At 32.9% G+C, this 20,144-nt stretch overlaps 2 protein-coding genes across 5 annotated transcripts; one reads left to right on the forward strand and one right to left on the reverse strand.

The window, feature by feature from the left end:
- Window positions 1-594: 594 nt before the first annotated feature.
- LOC149477825 (uncharacterized) lies at window positions 595-19,906 on the forward strand. 4 transcript variants are annotated; one of them, XR_016317477.1, is made up of 6 exons: window positions 595-848; window positions 13,825-14,221; window positions 14,488-14,655; window positions 17,862-17,997; window positions 18,221-18,521; window positions 18,559-19,906. XR_016317477.1 is itself a non-coding variant. In XM_089709797.1 (5 exons), exons 2-5 carry the CDS (start codon window positions 13,996-13,998, stop codon window positions 18,351-18,353), a joined length of 663 nt encoding a protein of 220 aa, XP_089565923.1. In that variant the 5' UTR covers window positions 595-848; window positions 13,825-13,995; the 3' UTR covers window positions 18,354-19,906. The 4 variants fall into 4 exon arrangements, 3 of the variants coding, with proteins under 3 accessions (XP_089565923.1, XP_089565924.1, XP_089565925.1); XM_089709797.1 differs by having other exon boundaries at window positions 18,221-19,906; XM_089709798.1 differs by lacking the exon at window positions 595-848 and adding an exon at window positions 11,671-11,910 and having other exon boundaries at window positions 18,221-19,906.
- LOC149477826 (uncharacterized) lies at window positions 15,370-16,809 on the reverse strand. The gene is made up of 3 exons (XM_089709803.1): window positions 16,426-16,809; window positions 16,075-16,166; window positions 15,370-15,713 (listed from the first exon to the last, which is right to left on the reverse strand). The coding sequence occupies exons 1-3, from the start codon at window positions 16,632-16,634 to the stop codon at window positions 15,535-15,537; spliced, it is 480 nt and encodes a 159-aa protein (XP_089565929.1). The 5' UTR covers window positions 16,635-16,809; the 3' UTR covers window positions 15,370-15,534.
- Window positions 19,907-20,144: the final 238 nt, after the last annotated feature.

Consider the following 20,144-nt stretch of genomic DNA (forward strand, 5'->3'; position numbering starts at 1 on the left):
TGTGAAAAAACTCATCAAAATGCGTATCGTAGTTTAAAGATTTAAGCATACATAGGGATATGGGGACAGAGGAAGCGACTTTGTTTTAATACTATGTAGTGATGTACAACCAATTAATTTTTTCTACTTCCACCGCTTTTATCAATCTTTTCTGAATATCTAACTAACTAGCGGTCCGCCCCGGCTTCGCCCGTGGTACCTACATGTTTACGTTTTTTTTCATAAGAACCATCCTCGTACTTCAAGGAATAGATTCCGCAGCGCACGCGATGACAGAATTTTTATTAAGGAATTTTTTACACCTTGGGTTACATTATTGCATTTTTGGTAAGGATCTCTATTTTTTTTGTAAATGCAATATAGCCTATGTTGCTCAGTGAAGATGCAGCTTTCTAATGGTGAAAGAATTTTTGAAATCGGTCCAGTAGATTATGCGTGAAAACCATACATACATACATACATAATTACAAACCTTTCCTCTTTATAATATTATTAGTATAGATAAAAAAATGACATTAGTATGGCAACTCCCGATCCAACTGAAATCTTTGTGGTTTGTTTGACTTTGACAGTTGTCGATTTCATTTTCTGAACGTGACGCAAATGTCATTTGTAATCTGTCGTCGACAGAATTGACATCATCATACGCGCTACGAAATTATTATTTTTAAGTTTCGATTTTATAGTGTTTAAAGTGAATAAATGTGTGATAAACTTTAAAAAGAAATAAAATTGTAATCCATATTAAGAAGCTATCTGTGTTTGGTGTATAAATATAACTAAGAAACGTCCATATCCTGTTCAAAATTGAAACAAGGCCGACGGACAAGTTTGTTTTAACTTGGGAGGTAAGAATTTTGTTTTTCTGAAAAAAAAGTTAATTATTAAAATTATGCGACCTTTTGGATTTTGAACTTTGAGCGATTTGTAGGAGTTTATATTTATAAAACTTTATCGATATATTTAATGTTTATAGATATATTCTTGTTTTCTAGATACATATTTTAATCTTTTATTTCAATAGTTTTGGATCAATTATTCCTAGTGATATCCTGTGCATATAGGGAAAAATACTATAACAATTAAAAGTTATCAAAGTTATCTCATTTAAATCAGTGATAATCAAATCAGTAATATTAGGTTTTTTTTACTTCTATTATGAAAAAGAAACAAATTAATTAGTATGAGTATTTTTAAGTTAACGTACGAAAATAATTTAATTATTTGATGATGAAATCAGTACTTATTAATATTGTTATGAAATGTAGTGAAATTTGTGAGTGTGTTTCTAATTAGTTATTAACTAACTAAGTAGTTACTTACTAATAGTTTTGCATTTAAAAGTAAATAGATACATGGGATGAGAGCTGATTTGGATAATCAAAATATATATATATATATATATATATATATATATATATATATATGTATATAGTTTCTCTGTAAAATAAATGATCTTTCTTTATGAGCCTTGGCTTTTATTAATTAATCATATGAAATGATATCTGGCCATTTAATATTACGGCACTGAAACTTAACCACTCGCATAGTCATCATTAACAACATTATAAACTGATTGCTGGAGGAAATTAACAATTCCCTCTATTATATTAGACCCATAGAGATATCCCTACTCTATTATCATAGAAAGAAGTATCCTAAACTATAATCTTTCGACCAATAAAAAAATCAAGTTACGACACTAGAATATTTCAATGTAACAGATGACTAGCTATGTTACGGCTCACACAGTTTCAACACATAACAATAAGTTGCTTCATTGTGATACTGATCTTTTAAAACTTGATACTCTTTTACGATTTGTAATTCTTCACTGAAAGCTGTCTCAACTTAGATACGTTTATTTGTTAATCGCTATTGATGACTTATAGTAATAATGTATGTGTTTGTGTTACATGCTGATAAATAGATGTTATATTAATTATAGAAATTAAGACTTTCTGGACTATGTTAGTAAGCCTGATTGAAACCAGAAATTTCCTATAATTAGTCATTAAACATTTCCTATAGTTAGTCATTATACTTACTAGGTACTTTATTTTTGCACGCCTCATAAGCGAAGCGTTGAGGTGGGTACTACTGTCACTTCGCGTAAAACATCTGATTTTTCAAACTTAAAATGTCTTTATGTATCATACATTGCACTTGTAAGATAATACATACACACACATATTAAGAAAAAATACTATTTTTAACATTCATGATATTTTTGATGTCATTTTTGTTATTTAAACTAGTTAAAAAACAGTTTAAAAAAGTTCTGTCTTGGACGTCCGTGTGTCTGTATGTGCGGAGGATTTTCTTGTTAACACGATAGCGACCGAAATACTTTACTAATCGAGTCTTTTTTTTTCTCTTACGGTTGAGTATGCTCAGGAATAGAACCCTTTCATTTTTCAGGGTCTGATTCGATGTGGTTTAATTGTTATTAAATAAACAAAAATAATAATTAATAAATAATTATTAAAAAAAAATTATGAGGCGTGCACTTTTGGATTTTCCAAATTATTTCTTAAATATTAGCATTTAATAGATTTTTTTAAGTCTTTATTTTTTAGAAGTATTTGTAAAACCAATATGTAAGCAATTATTCACCTAATTTGAAACAAAATGTAGGTTAAGCTCTGTATCTACCTTATTTATCTTAATCTCGTTAAAAAACAAATAGTTAATGTTGTTAACTACAATCGTGGGTAATTACTAATTAGTAATTATTATGTAGTGTCCACTGTATTTAGTTGAATGTTTAAATTGTAAAACTTGTACTATTTTAGCTTGTGTGAATAACTCAAACTAATTTTGCTACAGAAACTAACTAAATTCAAGTGTGTTAGAACACTAAAAACAATTTAAATATTAGTTAAAGACAAAAAAAGATTATTCTTTCATAAAAACCAAGCAAAAAGAAATTTTTTTTAAGTGTAGGGTAGAACTTATTGTTTCGTAAAATCGTGTAACCATAATGACGATCTCGAATCTTCCAATAAACACATTGCAACCAATAATTTAAAATCCAAAGCTATTATCTTCTCACACAATTATGACACACTCCCATAGCGAAACGAGTACAATTGAGTAATTAAATCTCAGTTAATTTCTACACGTTCATATAATATGGGCTCGCGTTTCACCGACTTTCACGCAAAATGTATGATGTTATGTCGAGACGCAGGGCAGAACGTAACAGTTACCTATAATCATGACCTTGGACTTCGAAAGGAAAGGTTCTAGCTTTGAATCGGATTTCCTCAAGATTGTTTTATTAGAGAGTGAAGCAGTTTAAATACGAAATTTGTAAGTTAACGTAACGAAAGTTCGAATTAATATGACTAACAAATAACAATTAAACTTCATGATATCCGCTAAATTACGTAACCGTAGGTTTCAATTGCCCATTTAAACTTTTTCGGTCTCACATCTTAGTCATCTCACAGAATTCTCACTAGAACAAAACAAATCTTTCCTAAAACGATACAAAACAAAGTGCCGTTTGTTTAAACTTTGGCAACATTCACTCGGCCCTTCCGCTTCCTACGTAAAATGGCGTAAATGTAAAACGACCCAACTTTGACACACCATTGTTCTGGTTACAATGGCATTGCATAACTATAACTTATATCATATTTAAGCACAAGACGGGATTAGGTTTCACTTACATCGGAGAGTGTGACATTTGTCAAACGACTTTAAAAAAGAGGTTTCATTTTACAATTTTGTGTTTGATACCTCAGAACTTTCGATTGGGTGAACCGATATTGACGAATCGTCTTTTATTTGAAAGCTTATTCGTTCGTAGTTCGTGTGGTTCGATTTAATGATCTAGTTCTGACAATTTGAAGACGCTTTCGTTTTTGTTAAAAATAATAATTGATATTTATAACTTTATCAGTCATTTAAGTGGTCTGGTATTTCCGACTTGAGTAATGTATTGATAAACTAGCTTACCGCCCGCGGCTTCGCCCGCTTTGTCTAAAACCTAATAAATTATATACTAAAACCTTCCTCTTGAATCACTCTATCTATTAAAAAAACCGCATCAAAATCCGTTGCGTAGTTTTAAAGATTTAATCATACAAAGGGACATAAGGACATAGGGACATAGGGACAGAAAAAGCGACTTTGTTTTATACTATGTAGTGATATTCTGGAGGTTACGTTCGCATCTGCTTTTCTTGTTATCAGCTGTTCTTGAAACTTTACGTCAAGTACCTATGTAGGTAGGTAGTTTTACATTAATTTATAATAATGGTCGGTAAAAACTAAAAACACATAGGCACATGTAAAATCTGGTATATACTATATACTTAGTTTTTTATTTACTTAATGTTGTAATCCAATCGAAATATTACTACAATAAAAAGTATCTAAAGATTTCGGTCATTGAAAATGAAAATGAATAACAAGTTTGTTTTTAATGATTGAAGGCTCCATAAAAACCTACTTATCATTAAAATAAACATTTTCGTTCCACCAATGTACATATTATTTGAATCACGTCATTCTTCAAGTGATATTAAACATAATTCATTGTCTATTATTTGCATGCAATTTCCTACGGATATGAAACATCACAAAGTTAGGTATCTACTTATGTACTTACTTAGGAAGGAGTTATTATTTCTTAATTATAGGTGTTATGAAATTCACTTATACGGTATACCTATGTATATCTAAGTACATAAAGGTTTTTTATTTACTTCAACTACGTACTAAGGCAGCAGTGAATCCGTCATCCGATTAGCATAAATCTAAAACATCGAGCCTTGCCTAAAATTTGCATTACGAAGGTCATAAGAAATGTTATAATATTATGCTAAACATATAATTATGTCAATAGAATTCATGCGAATCGTTCCGCTTGGACCGGTTTGTTACGTGAGCGAGCGCAGCCGCGGCCGCGGCGCAAACTTGTAAGTTCCGCTTTGACAGCTGATTGGTTGAACTCTGCTCTGGAGCAGAGTTCAACCAATCAGCTTGATGTAATTCAATCAATCAAATTGATGTAATTTCACTTATTTCGATGACATTTTAATGATTTTGAAATAAAAAATTGCGTATGGCACCTATTTAACAACGAAAAAAACATCTTGCAATAACAAATTTATGTCTGATGGATCTATCTAAAGGCAAAAGATTAAAAATTACGCGTTAATAAATGACTTTAAATTACGGATATTTTCCTGTGCGCACTAATAAACGCAACCACTACCGCCAGCCAGACAGCGCGGACTCTAACCGAAATAGCAAGAGAAACAGTATATCGAAAACCCAACTATACTAAAATGACTTTTTTTAAAACGTTAATAGCTCCCGTACCATAAGTTAACAATTAACTTAATTCAACAATTATCCAAATTTTAGGTAACTAGTTACACCTACCTTTTTTTAAAAAAATGCCGTAACTAATGAATCCTTAGTTTTTTTCTATAATAATAAGTGGATGTAGCATCTATTGCGTGATAAGGTATGATTATAAATACATAATATAGGTACAATTTATAACAAATAAACGAAACAGGAGGAAGTTACGCGATACCTACATACTACCACAAACCGCAATTTATATAATAGTTTACAATGTAATGAGTGAAAACGAAAATCGAGACGATTAGGCACATTTAAATGGTAGCCACGCTCACAATCGAAAGTGCATAATTTTCTATGCCCGAAATATTTCTTGCGACGACCCAACGCGACGGTGAAAACAATTGCGCATTGAATATTTTGCTTATGATAATATTGTCGTGTGTTGGAGACAATGGGTGTAATTTCAGCTTTTTATAATGTATAGTTATGATATACTAGCTTTCCGCCTGCGGCTTCGCCCGCGTTTTCAAAGAAAAACCCGCATAGTTCCCGTTCCCGTGGGATTTCCGGGATAAAACCTAGCCTATGTTACTCGTGGATAATGTAGCTTTCGAATGGTGAAAGAATTTTTAAAATCGGTCCAGTAGTTTATGAACCTATTCATTACAATCAAACAAACAAACAAACAAACAAAGTTTTCCTCTTTATAATATTAGTGTAGATGTAGATAGGGAATCTATTCGAAATTATGGTGCAGCAAAAGTGAAGGCTTGATTTTATTACCATTTCGGTCACATTCGATCAAACTCTCTCTGTGATAGCTACCATGTTGAAGATATTCATGAAATTGCTAAAAATGTCTTTCAGGGCTTTTTGTGAAGTGCAAAATTGAATTCATTTTCATAGAAATTGACCTCTGCATAAAATTACCATAAATATAGTAAATACCTACATACTATGTGCTTGTCTGATACATATAAGTATTCTTGAATTGTACGATACAATCAATCGTATTTGCGGTAATTGCTTAATTTAACAGTGATTTTAATTAAACAAGTTCTACCGTTAATGAATGCACTTAAAAAGCAATTTATTTATAAACAAACACTCAGAAATCGTGTATTCAATATATACTTGAAAATAATTGCCTTTAATAAATTACATAGCAAATAACTCAGAAAGTACACGTATCGAATGGCTAACCTTTTTGAAGTCGGTTAACATAACAACGTTACGCATTGTAACGGATCAATTAACCGCGGCAAGTTAACTGTCGGTTAGATATAACAGTTTAACAAATACAGTTTCTTTTTAACTCAATTAAGAATATGGAGGTCGTGTATAGAATCTCTGTTTAACCAGAGTTCAAGAGAAGGCAGTTATACTATTAGTTGATTAAGTAGTTAGTGAAGTTAGTGCTTCAGCTCGTAGATTCACTCGCATGGTAATCCTGTCACCTGTGTGCTAATACAGATAAGATTATCTCTTTCTAGTTTATGCGGGAAAGAAAAATAAACATTAATCCATTTAATCTTCCAAGATTAGCGTTCATGATAGACATGGTAGAACTCATTGTTATTTGTTATGTTAAAATTCGATGTGAGTAGTTATCTTCAATCATTAACAATTATTATTTCGGTAAGCATGATTTTCTTGGTAACATTAGTTTATAAATAAAATTTAATGCATTTTTAAATGTATCGATTAATATTGGTTAAACCAGTTTGGGTAATGTTTCAATTGTAATCACTGTTAGTAATTAACACTTGGTTAAGCAATAACAATCCATATTGAGTTATAGTATTCAATATTCATAAAAAAATCAACAATAAATCATACAATAAGCGCAATTTGGCTATGATATACATACACTATATACATACAATGCAAAATAGTTGAAAACCTACTCGGAGTGCAAGGTATAGTACTAGAAAATGAAATAAATCCCTGGCCATCAATGATGGATTGAAATAATGGAAAACTGTGGCGTTGTTCTGCGGTTGAAACGGCAGGACACAGCGAGTAAAATTTATAGATTTATTACTGTCTCATAAAGATCTCGTGCATAGTGATTGGATACGTGATCTTGAGCTAATATCTGTTATTATATATTTATTTGATTTCGCCCTAGTAGTTATCAATTTGTGACCTTAGATGTTTTCCTATAACAATTATCAAAAAAAAAAAATCAACCAAAAAAGTTATTAAATATATACCCACTTATTAAAGCAAGAAAAGAAGCTTGTATTCCTATTTGTCCAAATTTTCAAACTGGTGATATTTTAATAATAACAGATGCATAATACGTATTATATTTTATGCATATTATAGAATTAGTAAACTCCATTCATTGCCTTGAGCGTTCAACAAAATGCAATAACAATAAAATTTACAGTTATAGTTTGGAGCCACTTTGGAGCTTTTCAATGAATAACTGTTTCTGTGAATGTACATTCGATTCGGTAATGATTACCTTGTATAAATAATAATTGTTTATTGTTTTCAAAACCAACTATATTTTGGCTGTTGCTTTTCCTGGTTTTGTTCGTCTTTTAGCTGAGGGAAGAAAATTCAAAGAAATCGCAATAACACAAAATCATGATGAATTATTATGGATGCAAAAGTCTCTGTTAGTTTGTTTTTTACTTTATTACATTCACGCAGACCAAAATACCATTCTTGTTACTGATTTTTATTCTTCACAATTATTAATTGTATCATTATAATTGATTCTTTCAATTAATCCATCTATACATTTTACAATATGTAAAATAATGCACATTTACAACGTGACTGCAACGGATTACAATGCAAGCGTTATCTAGTTCACACATTGTGATATGACCCGCATATTTGCGTATTCGATCGACATACATACAAGCTTTTATGCTGGCTTTACTCGATTACAATTGAATCTAGATTTAGTTAGAAAAGTTATTATAGAGGAAGGATTTTGTGTTCATTTTATTTATTCATTTCATATGTTTTAGGTAATTTAGCGCACATATCCTAGGTATTTATGTAAGAACATTTCGATCTAGTTTTTCCGCAGTAACATAAGCAAAATTAAAATATACTTCAGTTTATGCTATTAAATTCCTGATGAACATAATTTTTACTGATGTTCTTTATTTCTCTATATTTAAATGGCTCGATAGATTCTATGTATGTTATCGTTAAAAAGGTGTCTCGGTTAATGATTATTTAACCTAATATGTATTATAAATAATTAAATCACTTTTCCTTTTACCTTGTAATTTGCGTAAACATACGCACACAGTGGTTGCACGCATCAAGTTATTACATTGTCAATTTAATATGTAAAGGTCGTTGGTAACTGCCCTTGCCTAGACTGTGGTTAGCAGGTTAGTGTTACAGGCAGGTGGTGTTAAATTAAACGTTTTAAAGCCTTCAAGATTATTAATAAATATTACCTGGGGTATGTGTCATCAACACTTGATATGTTTAAAAAAATAAGCCAAAGAAAACGATGGCCAAACCTACATTCTTGTCGGTTTTTCCTAATAATTTCCTTTCGTACCTAATTGTTGTATAATGTTAACCATTCAGGATTGTATATTAAACCAAGTCTCACATTTATTTTAAAACATTAAACGACACCTTAAAACTCAACTCGGCTCATGTGTCGGCACAACCAAAAACACAAGTTTGATATAATATAACCTTAACCACACGAAAGATGTCAATGCTGACACTATTGCATTTTACACTATCGTAACAGAATTATCACTAGATTAACATAAGTTTACCAACAAGATTAACCTTCACACTTGCCAAGCTGGTCGTCGAGGTGGTTGGACCACGGGGGCTCTCATGCTTGACGGCATTGGCTGCCGGAAGCATATACATACATACTTTGTATGTTTTGGACGAGTTAAAATGATGTGGTTGTTTGTAGTGTGTACTTTCTTTAGCATTTAAAAGCGTAGTAAGGTTGTTGGTGCGTAGATTCACTACCGTTTTTTGGCTGCTTGGTGCTGTATAGTTACGGTTGTCTTGTTATAATTTTTGACATGACTGCAATGTTGATATTACAATGTAAGGATAACTTTTGACGACAAAGTTTAAAAAAATCGCCTTAAAGAAGTTAGAAGGTAATATTCAAAGTATCCACTATAATAATAATATCTCACGTAGTATTCTGCTAGGTGTGTAACATTTAAATATGTACATACATTAAACAAATGCCACATTGTAAATGCAAGCCGACAAGCACTTTCCTTTTACTTTTCAATGCTATCACTGTTCTTATTATATTCGTGAGTCTGAGCCGAATTATAGAGCGCTCATTAAATGTGCTGATAAAAGCAAAAGTATATATGACGTAGGCTCTCAATTCTATCTGTAACTAAATAGTACTAATATTATAAACCTGAAGTGTTTGTTTGCTTGAACGCGCTTATATGTGGTACCACGCACAGATCCGATTAAAAAAAAATCACTATTAGATAGTCAATTTTTCGAGGAAAGCTATCGGCTAAGACATGTGCTAGGAGCAGACAGTAGGTTCAGTCTAGTACAATTTCGCAGCTTAAACTTAACAATCAAGCGCTTACCTATAGCTTCTTTATTAAGCGGCTCCAATTTATAGACCGGGAGATACTGACACAAAATTTCGAGTCATTTGTAACAGGATGGCGGTTCTACAGGGGTCTTAGTACGCAATGACAAAAAGAAAAACGATGGCGTGAACGCTGGTACCGGCGGCTTAGTCGCGTGGGCGTTAATCGAACTCGTCGGAAAATAGCGAAAGTCAAACGATTTGTAACAGTATGGCACTTATTTTTCCTGTAAGTTTGAGGATCAACAAATATAAATACAAAATTTCAAAGATCTAAGTGTTGGAAATCTTCACTTATATAAATTAATAATAAATTAAGTTTTCAAGTATAACAGCACTTTTTCCCCCTACTAGAAGTATGGCAAATATAATAATGGTCACATTTTATCAAATACTCTCCAAAAATCCAAATGCAATACTGGTACAAAAAGTTTGGCGAAATAAAATTTTTTTGCAGATTTTCGGCGGTATGGCGACCATTTGGAATCGTCCGAAAAGTATGGCATGGCGATTTTCGTAAATGGCTGCACGACGATAGTTACCTGTGCAAAAGTTAGCCTGGTACAAATGGTTGAATGATTGTTTTATTTAAATCAACACATTCGCGTCGGTATGGCGGGCTGTAAGTCACACCGGAAAAGTATGGCATGACACTACCGCCTACTACTTTTTTATGGGCTATCGGTAAATTCTAAAATTTTTGTGTTACAAATCGTTTGACTTTCGCTATTTTTCCGACGAGTTCGACAAACGCCCACGCGACTAAGCCACCGGTACCAGCGTTCACACCATCATTTTTCTTTTTGTCATTGCGTACTAAGACCCCTGTAGAAGCGCCATCCTTGTTACAAATGACTCGAAATTTTGTGTCAGTATCTCCCGGTCTATTAGTAACTATGTAAAGTACAGTGTAACAGAAATGGTTTTATTGAAGGATAATAAAGCCAGTAGGTGCACACGATTCTATATAATCAAACGAACTACTCCGGAGAGAGATTTCACCCCAATTTGTGTAATTGTTTCTGCGTGATTGAATAAAGAACGTTCAATCAAACGTACCGACTTTCACCTTTGTAATATTGGGATGGATTATTATCGATTGATACATTTTTCTGTGTATATTTAAATTTTTCTGCCCTATTTTAAAATTAATATCCTAGAGGTATTGAAGTAACTTTAATATATTATTTAAGTCATGTACGCAGATATTCTGAAAAGCTTAGTGCGTCATTTCACGGCTATTAGATATACGCAGTTCTCTCATAATATATTTTTTGCCATTTGTGAATATCATGAATATTTTTGTAGATAATCTTGTTTAATTTTAAGCCTAAATACAACCTCATAACAACATCTTGCAGTGGGAATAGATAAATAATATGTTGAATAGTAGGTATGGTTTGTTATAAATATTTTTTTAAGCATTTGTCCAATATATTATTAAAATTCTCGTATCGTGGTTTTTGAAGTTAAACTGCTCCGAAATGGCTTGACCAATCATGGAAATTTTTCATATCGGGTAGGTCTTTGAATCGGACAACATCTATCTATGATTAGAGTAAGGCAGAAGAACTTTTGCCAGGACAGCTAGTCAACAATATATTTTAATGTGTTATTTTAATTGTGTAATTAAAAAATTAGAAGAAGCAAGGACGTCACGTTATTAATTATTATGACCCTCCAAACAAATATGTATGTGTGAAGTGATGTGTAGACTGCAGGGGAACTGTATGGTACATGACCATAGACCGTCCTTTCGTCAGTCGACAGGTGGTCAGCGGTGCTCACCCCACGTGACGGTATCTGCCAAATGACGATGTGTTTTGGACGTTTTTGTGTACTTTGTGATTAGTTCTAGAAGTTTCGATTGTGATGTTTGTTATGTGTGTGAGTGGGATGTAGATTTATGTGTTAATAGTGAGTTATATCTAACTATAAAATAAATACTTTTTTTTAATTACGTCGAGTTTTTTTTATATGGTGGTAGTGGTGAAGTATTAGTGAGTAGTACATATATTATAATATTACTAAAGCGAGTAAGTCAATAGTAAAATTTTCACTAAACACTCTCTAGATTACGCTGTTTGTAAAATTAGTTTTAATAAAGGTGTACGTTCGCTAAATGTAAACAATAAACATGATGTTGGTTGTTGAATTTCTGAGGAATAGTACTTATTTATGTAAAGATCACAATTTTCGTCATAAGAAGGCTTTTAAATTGCCGCTCAGATTGCGCTTTAAATACTTCCGGTGTAAGGAAACGTTTGTTATATTTTGTAAACAGAATCGTGTAATTTTCCTGTCTGAATATGCTATAGTTATCACTCTTACTTATATTTTATATTTATTTCGGCTGAAATTACCTATGGTTATAAATTTGTTTATTTATTTCGTTAATAAAGCATTCAATAGAATGGTTTTAAATTTCTGTATGACAAAGTTAAACCCACCAGTTAGTGTGAATAGTATTTGTTGCAGAATTCATTGTTGTTTTTAAATATTTACGTATCTTCATACATTATGTAACATAGGTAATCTATTTATGTATTGAAGTTTAACTACGTAGCCATGATCGTATTTTGATATTTGCAACAATCTACTATTATAACACTCTAAATACATATTATGTCACGTTATAAATTCTCAGCTCATTCAAAACCCGTCTACACGACCAGACTAACCTATTTCACAACCAACCAGATTCAATAAGCATGTTCAAATCGGTACATTACACACGTACATGCAGTGCTAAATAAAACATGAGAGGTGAAATCTATGATGAAATAAGACAACCTAGATAGATAGATAGATAGCAAGATAGGTAGATACTAGATAGATACGTAGATAGACCGGTCGGTCTTCCGATACTAGGAATGTCGGGCGCCGGTTACAAGCGACCCATTGATATGTAGGCTGATTGAATAACTTAGTCATAAGTCATAACATAGGGAAAATGTTAGTGCACATGCTCATGTATGTTGTTGTCTTATAAAGTATTTAATTTGTTTCGCACAATTGCTTGCCCCGGTTTCGCATGCAACCCATGGGTTGTCCCAATACATAAAAAGAACGTGTGTATTATTATACACACATAATTTATATATTAGAAGGTAATCCTTAACACATATTACTTCAACCCGTTATCGCTACAGAGCGAACCACATAATATGCAACTCACTCGATAAAAAACTTACTGATAAATTCTTTGGGGATTTTAACCGATTCACTACGGCCAGATTCACTCGTATATTTCAATTATTGGCTCCCCATACCCGCGAATATAACGTTTTTGACCTCTCAAAATTAGTTAATTAGGTGTGAAAACGTAACAGACAAACAGTTACTTTCGACGTTATTGTAATGTTAGGTTGCATTTGTTTTAAATAATTGTTAGATAATCTGTGTTGAATTGTTTAACTTTTAAAACTCATAATAATATTTTATGTACGAATGCCAGCTAAAGGGCAATTGAATTATTATATTATACGTGATTACTTGTAAGTTATAGGTCGCATAACTTATTTTAATTCATTCGGTAATAATTGCATGTAATGTTATGTTGTGGGAAGATAGGTTAATATTTTAATGTAAACATAAATTCTAGAAATTAAACTCACGATATTCATTATAAACATTTAATTAATACCACTTTTAATAATAATTAATTACATGTCTATCATACTGATATAAATGGAAATGCTATAAAAATATTCTTACCAATGCATGGCAAATACCATTGCATTGTAATAATTTAATTTCCTATAGTTACTTCGTGATAAGCGAATAACTATAGTAGGAAACTTTCTCCACAATGTTCAAGTTCAAACCGTTTAAACGAGTTCTCGGTTCGTTTGCAATTTGCATCAATTTACATATCATCAGCGACTTGACACATGACATTCGCATTGTTTCAGCTTTTCCATCAATCTCACCGTGGGAGATCATAGGAAAGCTCTGTTATGACAGACAATGGCCGTTTCACTGTCTCCCACGCTCGATTAGAAGATTCGCGTGAGGACAAGTGACGCAACGCCATCTAGCGGCCGCTGAGTGAACTGCGATAAGCGGGTTCGAGTCTGGGCAAGATGAAGCTCAACCTGTTTAAGCGGTCGATGATTTTCGCGACGTTCTTCGGCTCGTGCCTGTGCATAGCGCTGATTGTAGCGTCACTGGGCACGCAGCACTGGGTGGACGCGACGGCAAGACGGCTTTCTAACCCCACAGAGTCGATGGGCAGGATAAGCTTCGGTTTGTTTGAAGGGCACAAGGAGTTGGATTTCGGATACAGATCGCGGAACGTTGATTTCAGTAGTGAGTATTTTTATTCCACTAACATTATTATTTCATCAATTAGCATTATCGTTGTTTCCCTATGTTATTATTGACTCATATTATCCAATTCCAATCAGAACTTTTTGTCTAAGAGTATTTGATACTGTTTGTATCACTTGTTGTTTTCTAACAGCTCAGTAATTTAAATTCCGCTTAATACGATCAATTGTCTATTAAATTATTTTCTATTTGCCTATTATTCCACAAGATTTCATATATTCACGCAGTATTTGTACGATTTCCAGTAAAGTCAGGCACGCACCCCGCGCGGCGCTGGGCGTGGTGCGGCGCGGCGGCGCAGCTGGCGGTCGCGCTGGCGGCGAGCGGCGGCGCGTGCGTGCTGGCCGCGCTCGGCTCGGCCGCGCGCGCGCGCTGCTCGCCCAAGCCGCTGCTCGTGTGCAACTGCGCCACCGGTGAGTGTCCCCCACACACACATACATACACATACATAGACACGTACATACGCTCACACACGCATAAATACAGACGCGCAAGCACGCACGCATATAGATAAGCGCTGATATACCTACATTTTCAAATGCGTAATATTAGTTGTGAAAATTTTAAAATCATATTTATACTTATATACAGACTGACGAGTCAGTACCCCCGTGACCATACTCGCTGTAAAATGTTCGAAACGTCGGGTTAAATAATTTAATGCATAAATCGCGATTAAAGTCCATAATACGCTCGTAAAATTAAACACATGAAAATACTATACTTGTAAGTAGGTAGATGTTCAGAAATCAGAATAATAGAAATAGAAAAAAAAAATACACGGCGCGTATCGTTTAGTAATACATCTATTACATTAACTCGTAATCCGTTGATAATAAACGGTATAAATTAAGGAATTGTATTCAATAGAAAGTGTAGCGACCTTCCCACGGGCCACGGAGCGGCGAATATTACGTGCTTTCATTTTACACTAATTAATTATCTCAAGCGGCTATTATAATGTCACAGTTTCATTTAGCGACTTAGTTTATGTAATTGTTACTTTTTTGAGGAAAAAAAATTCTAATTGTAATATCTAAATATCGCATAAAAAGACTAGTGTCCTACATACAAATAAATTACACTGGACTTTATTAATTGCTACTCTTAACGGAAACAAATGACTACTCAATAATACATTGTAGTGTGCTTAAATATGTAACAAAAAAATACTATTCGTGGTCTATTATTTTCGTAGATTTCTGAAAATGGCAAATGTAAAATTATAAAACGTTTTATTCAATTCTATTATGGCATACATTTTCTTTATATTCTCAAACCAAATCTAACCTCTACGGGTTTTTATCCGATTTAATATAAAAACTCAATGTGGTATTCGTAACGTTCGGCTGCAGATTATTCACAAGTATTTCGCCCAGTTCTCGTCCAAAAGCGTCGCTATAGAATTTTCTTGTATGAAGCTGGTAGTACTCGCAGACCATTTCGAAGAAATTCATCAGGTGGCCATAGTCTGTAAAGAAGACATAGCTTTGACTCATTTAAGACGGCACGGCAACGCCGCCAAATTGGACATTTACGTAGGTGGCGACGCGACGTTGCCGTGGCATTGTGAGGCGGATCTCTGAGGGTAATTGTTGATGAAAAATAATGATAGAAGTGTGAAAAAAGGATAGTATAATAATTATTTGTTACGGTTTAAATCTTTCAATGATCTCATACTTCTTAATAAGCTTTATCCACAGAGCGCAACCGATCTAGCATAGGTGCGGATAAAGAATTATAAGAATTAATGCAATATTCATTTGCCCTGAAGAAAACCAAGGCTTCTATCTGAAATCCAAAATTAAAATACTAAAATAATATAAATTCACCGTCAACCGGGCCGAACATTTCGCTGCACTCTTGCCGCAGAACACCGCATATCGAGTCGTAGTAATTCTCTTTGTAGCATATCTTCTCTGGTCTGCAACCGAACGAACATGAATGCACATAACGAATTATTATTTACAAAAAAAATATACCGGCCGAATGAGATCCTTTTTTTGCAGTCGGTTTAAAATATAATTAAGAAAAAATAAATAAAACTAAAAAAAAATCTCACTTATATCTTCAGGATCGACAACATTTAAAGACTTTACAGTTTTCAGTTCAATATACTAAGCAAACACTCACAGATCAACTACTTAACTAATATTTAGCATGAATACTAGCTAGTTCTTTACCTGATAATCTCCCAGCAAGTGAGCAGCTCTTTGCCACAAGACGAAATGTTCATAGTCCCGCGGTGAATGTAGTCGAATGTGAAGTTGTGGTACGGCTTATAGGGGATGGAGAACCCGTTCGCGTCGTTTGCTTTTACATCTAAAAATGTACATTCAATACATTGTTTTATAAGCAATTCTAGTGGTCCGCCGCTTCGCCCGTGGTACATATTTCGCAATAAAAGGTAGCCTATGTCCTTTCTCGGGTATCAAAATATCTCCATACCAAATTTCATGCAAATTGATTCAGTAGTTTAGGCGTGATTGAGTAACAGACAGACAGACAGAGATACTTTCGCATTTATAATATTAGTATGGACTAGACTAAAAAACGCACAAAATTGTCTGAAGCCAAACTCTGCGTCTTACTAGGCGATACAATAGAATTTGAACATTACTGCAACGAAATATGTTGCTAGTTTGAATGCATATTTATGTTGCAATTTTATCTACACAACGCCGCTCGGACATTCTGACGAGCTTTTAATAGGCGATTGTCTAGTAAATGATTATTATTTATAATTTTAGAATTAAATAAATCAATCCTATAACCTGATACACTACTACAATAAGAAATTTTATTGATTAAAATTCTAGTAAAGATACGCCCACTTGTATACAGTAGTAGTTTGCTTATAATACGTTTATTTTCTCATAGATGGCGCTTAATTTAAAATTTAGTTTAAATTGACTTATTCCAAGGAAGTTTCCTAGCAATAGTTGTTTCGAATGAATTACATAACAAATTACAATAATACGTTAAGAATAACCAGCGTATACTTACAGCAAATGGTGTTTATTATAACAAGAAAAATAAACAAGAAACCCTTCATGTTCTCAAGTTATCTGTAAATGCAATGAAGGTGTTTTAGAAACGCCATTGAAGTGATAATAGCCTAGTTTTAATTACCGTTTGTTAATTATTATAGGAAAGTTAATTAGTAGATATTGATGAAGTTGCGACGTAATCCAATCAGATATGAATTAATACTAGTAGTACTAGTTTTTTTTATAACCGGGTAAAGGTAAACGGACTAAAAAGCTTTATATTATGTACGCTAAAACGTGAAAGTATTTTTTATGGAATAAAGGACAATCTATATCTACTTATCAATTCTTCAAGAACGTCCGTTTTAAATTTTATTAGTGAATGTTATCTATAATAGTAGCCAATATTATAAATATTATTAAATTGAATATGTTTGTTTCCACAAATATGAAATAATGTTGCGGGTAGTTTTAAACAAAACATTTGTTCTTACATTACCAACACATATTCCAATGCTGTTCTGCCTGGGCGCAATGCCTGTACTATTTAATAAATTGTTTTCCTCTAAAAATGTTGCGGGTAGTTAAAAAAATATTTGTTTTAACATTACCATTATAATTTATTTCAGTGCTATTCTGCCTGGGCGCGATGTCGGTGTGGCTGACGGAGTTCTTCCTGCGGCTGCAGCACAACGTCATGTCGGAGGAGGACCTCGCCAACAAGTGGTCCTCCGACATGACCGCAGAGCTCGGGATCTCTTTTTGGTAAGATTACATTGTAAATAAAATATTATTATAGTTTTACAAATGTAAAGGGGGGCTAAAAAAACCCATTTGATCACGACCTTGCCTTCTTGTCAGCTGTGATGGAGAAAAATACCAACTAAATAATGTTTTAACGCTCATTTTGCTCCGGATTCGTTTTTACTTGATTATTTTTTATTCCTCTTTAAAATAAGATTTAATATTTTTTATATTTATTTTGCAGGCTAGTAGTAGCGGCATGTATAGCGGCGTTCATAAACAACGTGTGTATTTTGAGTGCAATGGCGGACACACCCGCACGTGACGCGGCGCCCGCACTCGAGGAGAAGCTCAACGGCGCCATCATGCTATATTAACCCTTATTGCTATAGCAAGAGGGTCGCAAATTGAGTGGCAGTACTGGCGTGATCATGCTATAATAGACTTTATTGGTATAGCAAGAGGGTCGCATGTCGAGTGGCAGTAGTATCGCGATGGTTGACCCGTTATCATGCTATAATAGATCTTATTGCTATAGCAACAGGGTCGCAAATCGAATAGTGATAGTAGCAACGTGCCTAGCGTCGTTCGTCAATGACGTCACGCATACGCTGTCATGCTATATTGGACCTTATTGTTAAGGTGATTGGATTGAATTTCGAGTGTAGAAGTTGTTGGTGAACTTTATTGCTGTGGCGAAGTTGAGTTTTGAAGTGTAATAGTTTTGAGATTGGATGAAGATGAATTGGACCTTATCTGTATGATCGTTGGATTAAATTTCAATTAACGCATCACGCGTGATTAAATATTGTTGCCTATGAATGTATTGTATATTTATATCTGTGGCAAGTGCGTTGGATTTCAAGTTCACCTTATTATGTTGAATTGAACCTTAATTTGAGTTCATTTTTTTTACGAAACACACTAGATTAAATATTTTTTCACGATCACGATATTAACGTGAATGTTGTAAAAAAATTTGAACTATTATATGTATACGTGAAAAGATTTTGATTTTTAAAAGTTTGGCACTTCTGGCAAATTTTAAAGAAAGTAAAATATACGTTGGAAAGTTGTGATCATTTTACAACTTATGTATAGATTTTTGTCATATCACGTAGCGTCATTAAGAACTTAATTTTTAATTAATTTTATATTGATAAGTATTTTAACAGTAAAAGGCTGATTCATATTAAGATCTGTAAATCCGTCCATTTAAATATCTTATATATTTGTATTTTTGTAAGTAAGTAATTGCTTTACACTTTATTACGTAATCTTTGCCTTATATCAAACATGAGTGATAATATTTTAAAAATGTTAATACGTAGGTACTAGATATTTCACTATATATTTACAGTATTATAAAGGGATATATTATGTGTTTTTTTTATAATAATTTTTTTTTTAATGCAATATCTCGAAACTTGCCAGAGGCGTAAAAATTATACGTTATTAAACTTTGTACCATCGATATAAATTTTCTCGAATACTTCGAAAACAAGCCTAAAAAATATATTTTCACAAAATCACTGTACAGACAATTAATATGAAATACGTATTTACTGTAATATTTTGAACTTAATAATGTCAATGATATTATAAGTAAAAAGATGTAGATAGACCAACACAACATTCGATCTTCACACCGCACACTAACGCACACACGATTAGACGTCAAAGTGAGATGGCAAGATTCAACTATCGTGAGCGAAAGAGACAACAAGACAGTCTGGCTAATTAGCTACTTTTTACTTATAATATTATTGAATAATTGAATTTAGTCATAGGACGTATCTAGCTCAAAGTTAAGTTCTATTGTATTAGTGCCATTAGGATAAGTTTCTGTAATTATTTGCTTTTAGCTACTAATTTATATTGTTTACTTTATATTTTGTAATATTGTGGAAATAAATACAAATTTGATTTATTTTGTGTTTTATTTTGTCTCATTGAATAAGAAATATGATCACCTAATGTTTTAGCGGAAATAATCTATGAAGGACTGCGCAGAAATTTTCTGTAATAAACGAAATCTGATGCTAAAATTACTTTTATTGATAAATATGTACACGTAGAAAAAATTATACGAATTAGGTACATAATTAAAACAGCATTTACAATGCCAAATAATAAACAACATTCTGGAATTTGGAATACTAGGTATA

This window comes from Colias philodice, chromosome 23 (assembly GCF_061535455.1).
Source record: "Colias philodice isolate Cphi_HAF_F1 chromosome 23, ilColPhil1 Martin Lab GWU primary, whole genome shotgun sequence".
In the NCBI taxonomy this organism is placed as follows: domain Eukaryota; kingdom Metazoa; phylum Arthropoda; class Insecta; order Lepidoptera; family Pieridae; genus Colias; species Colias philodice.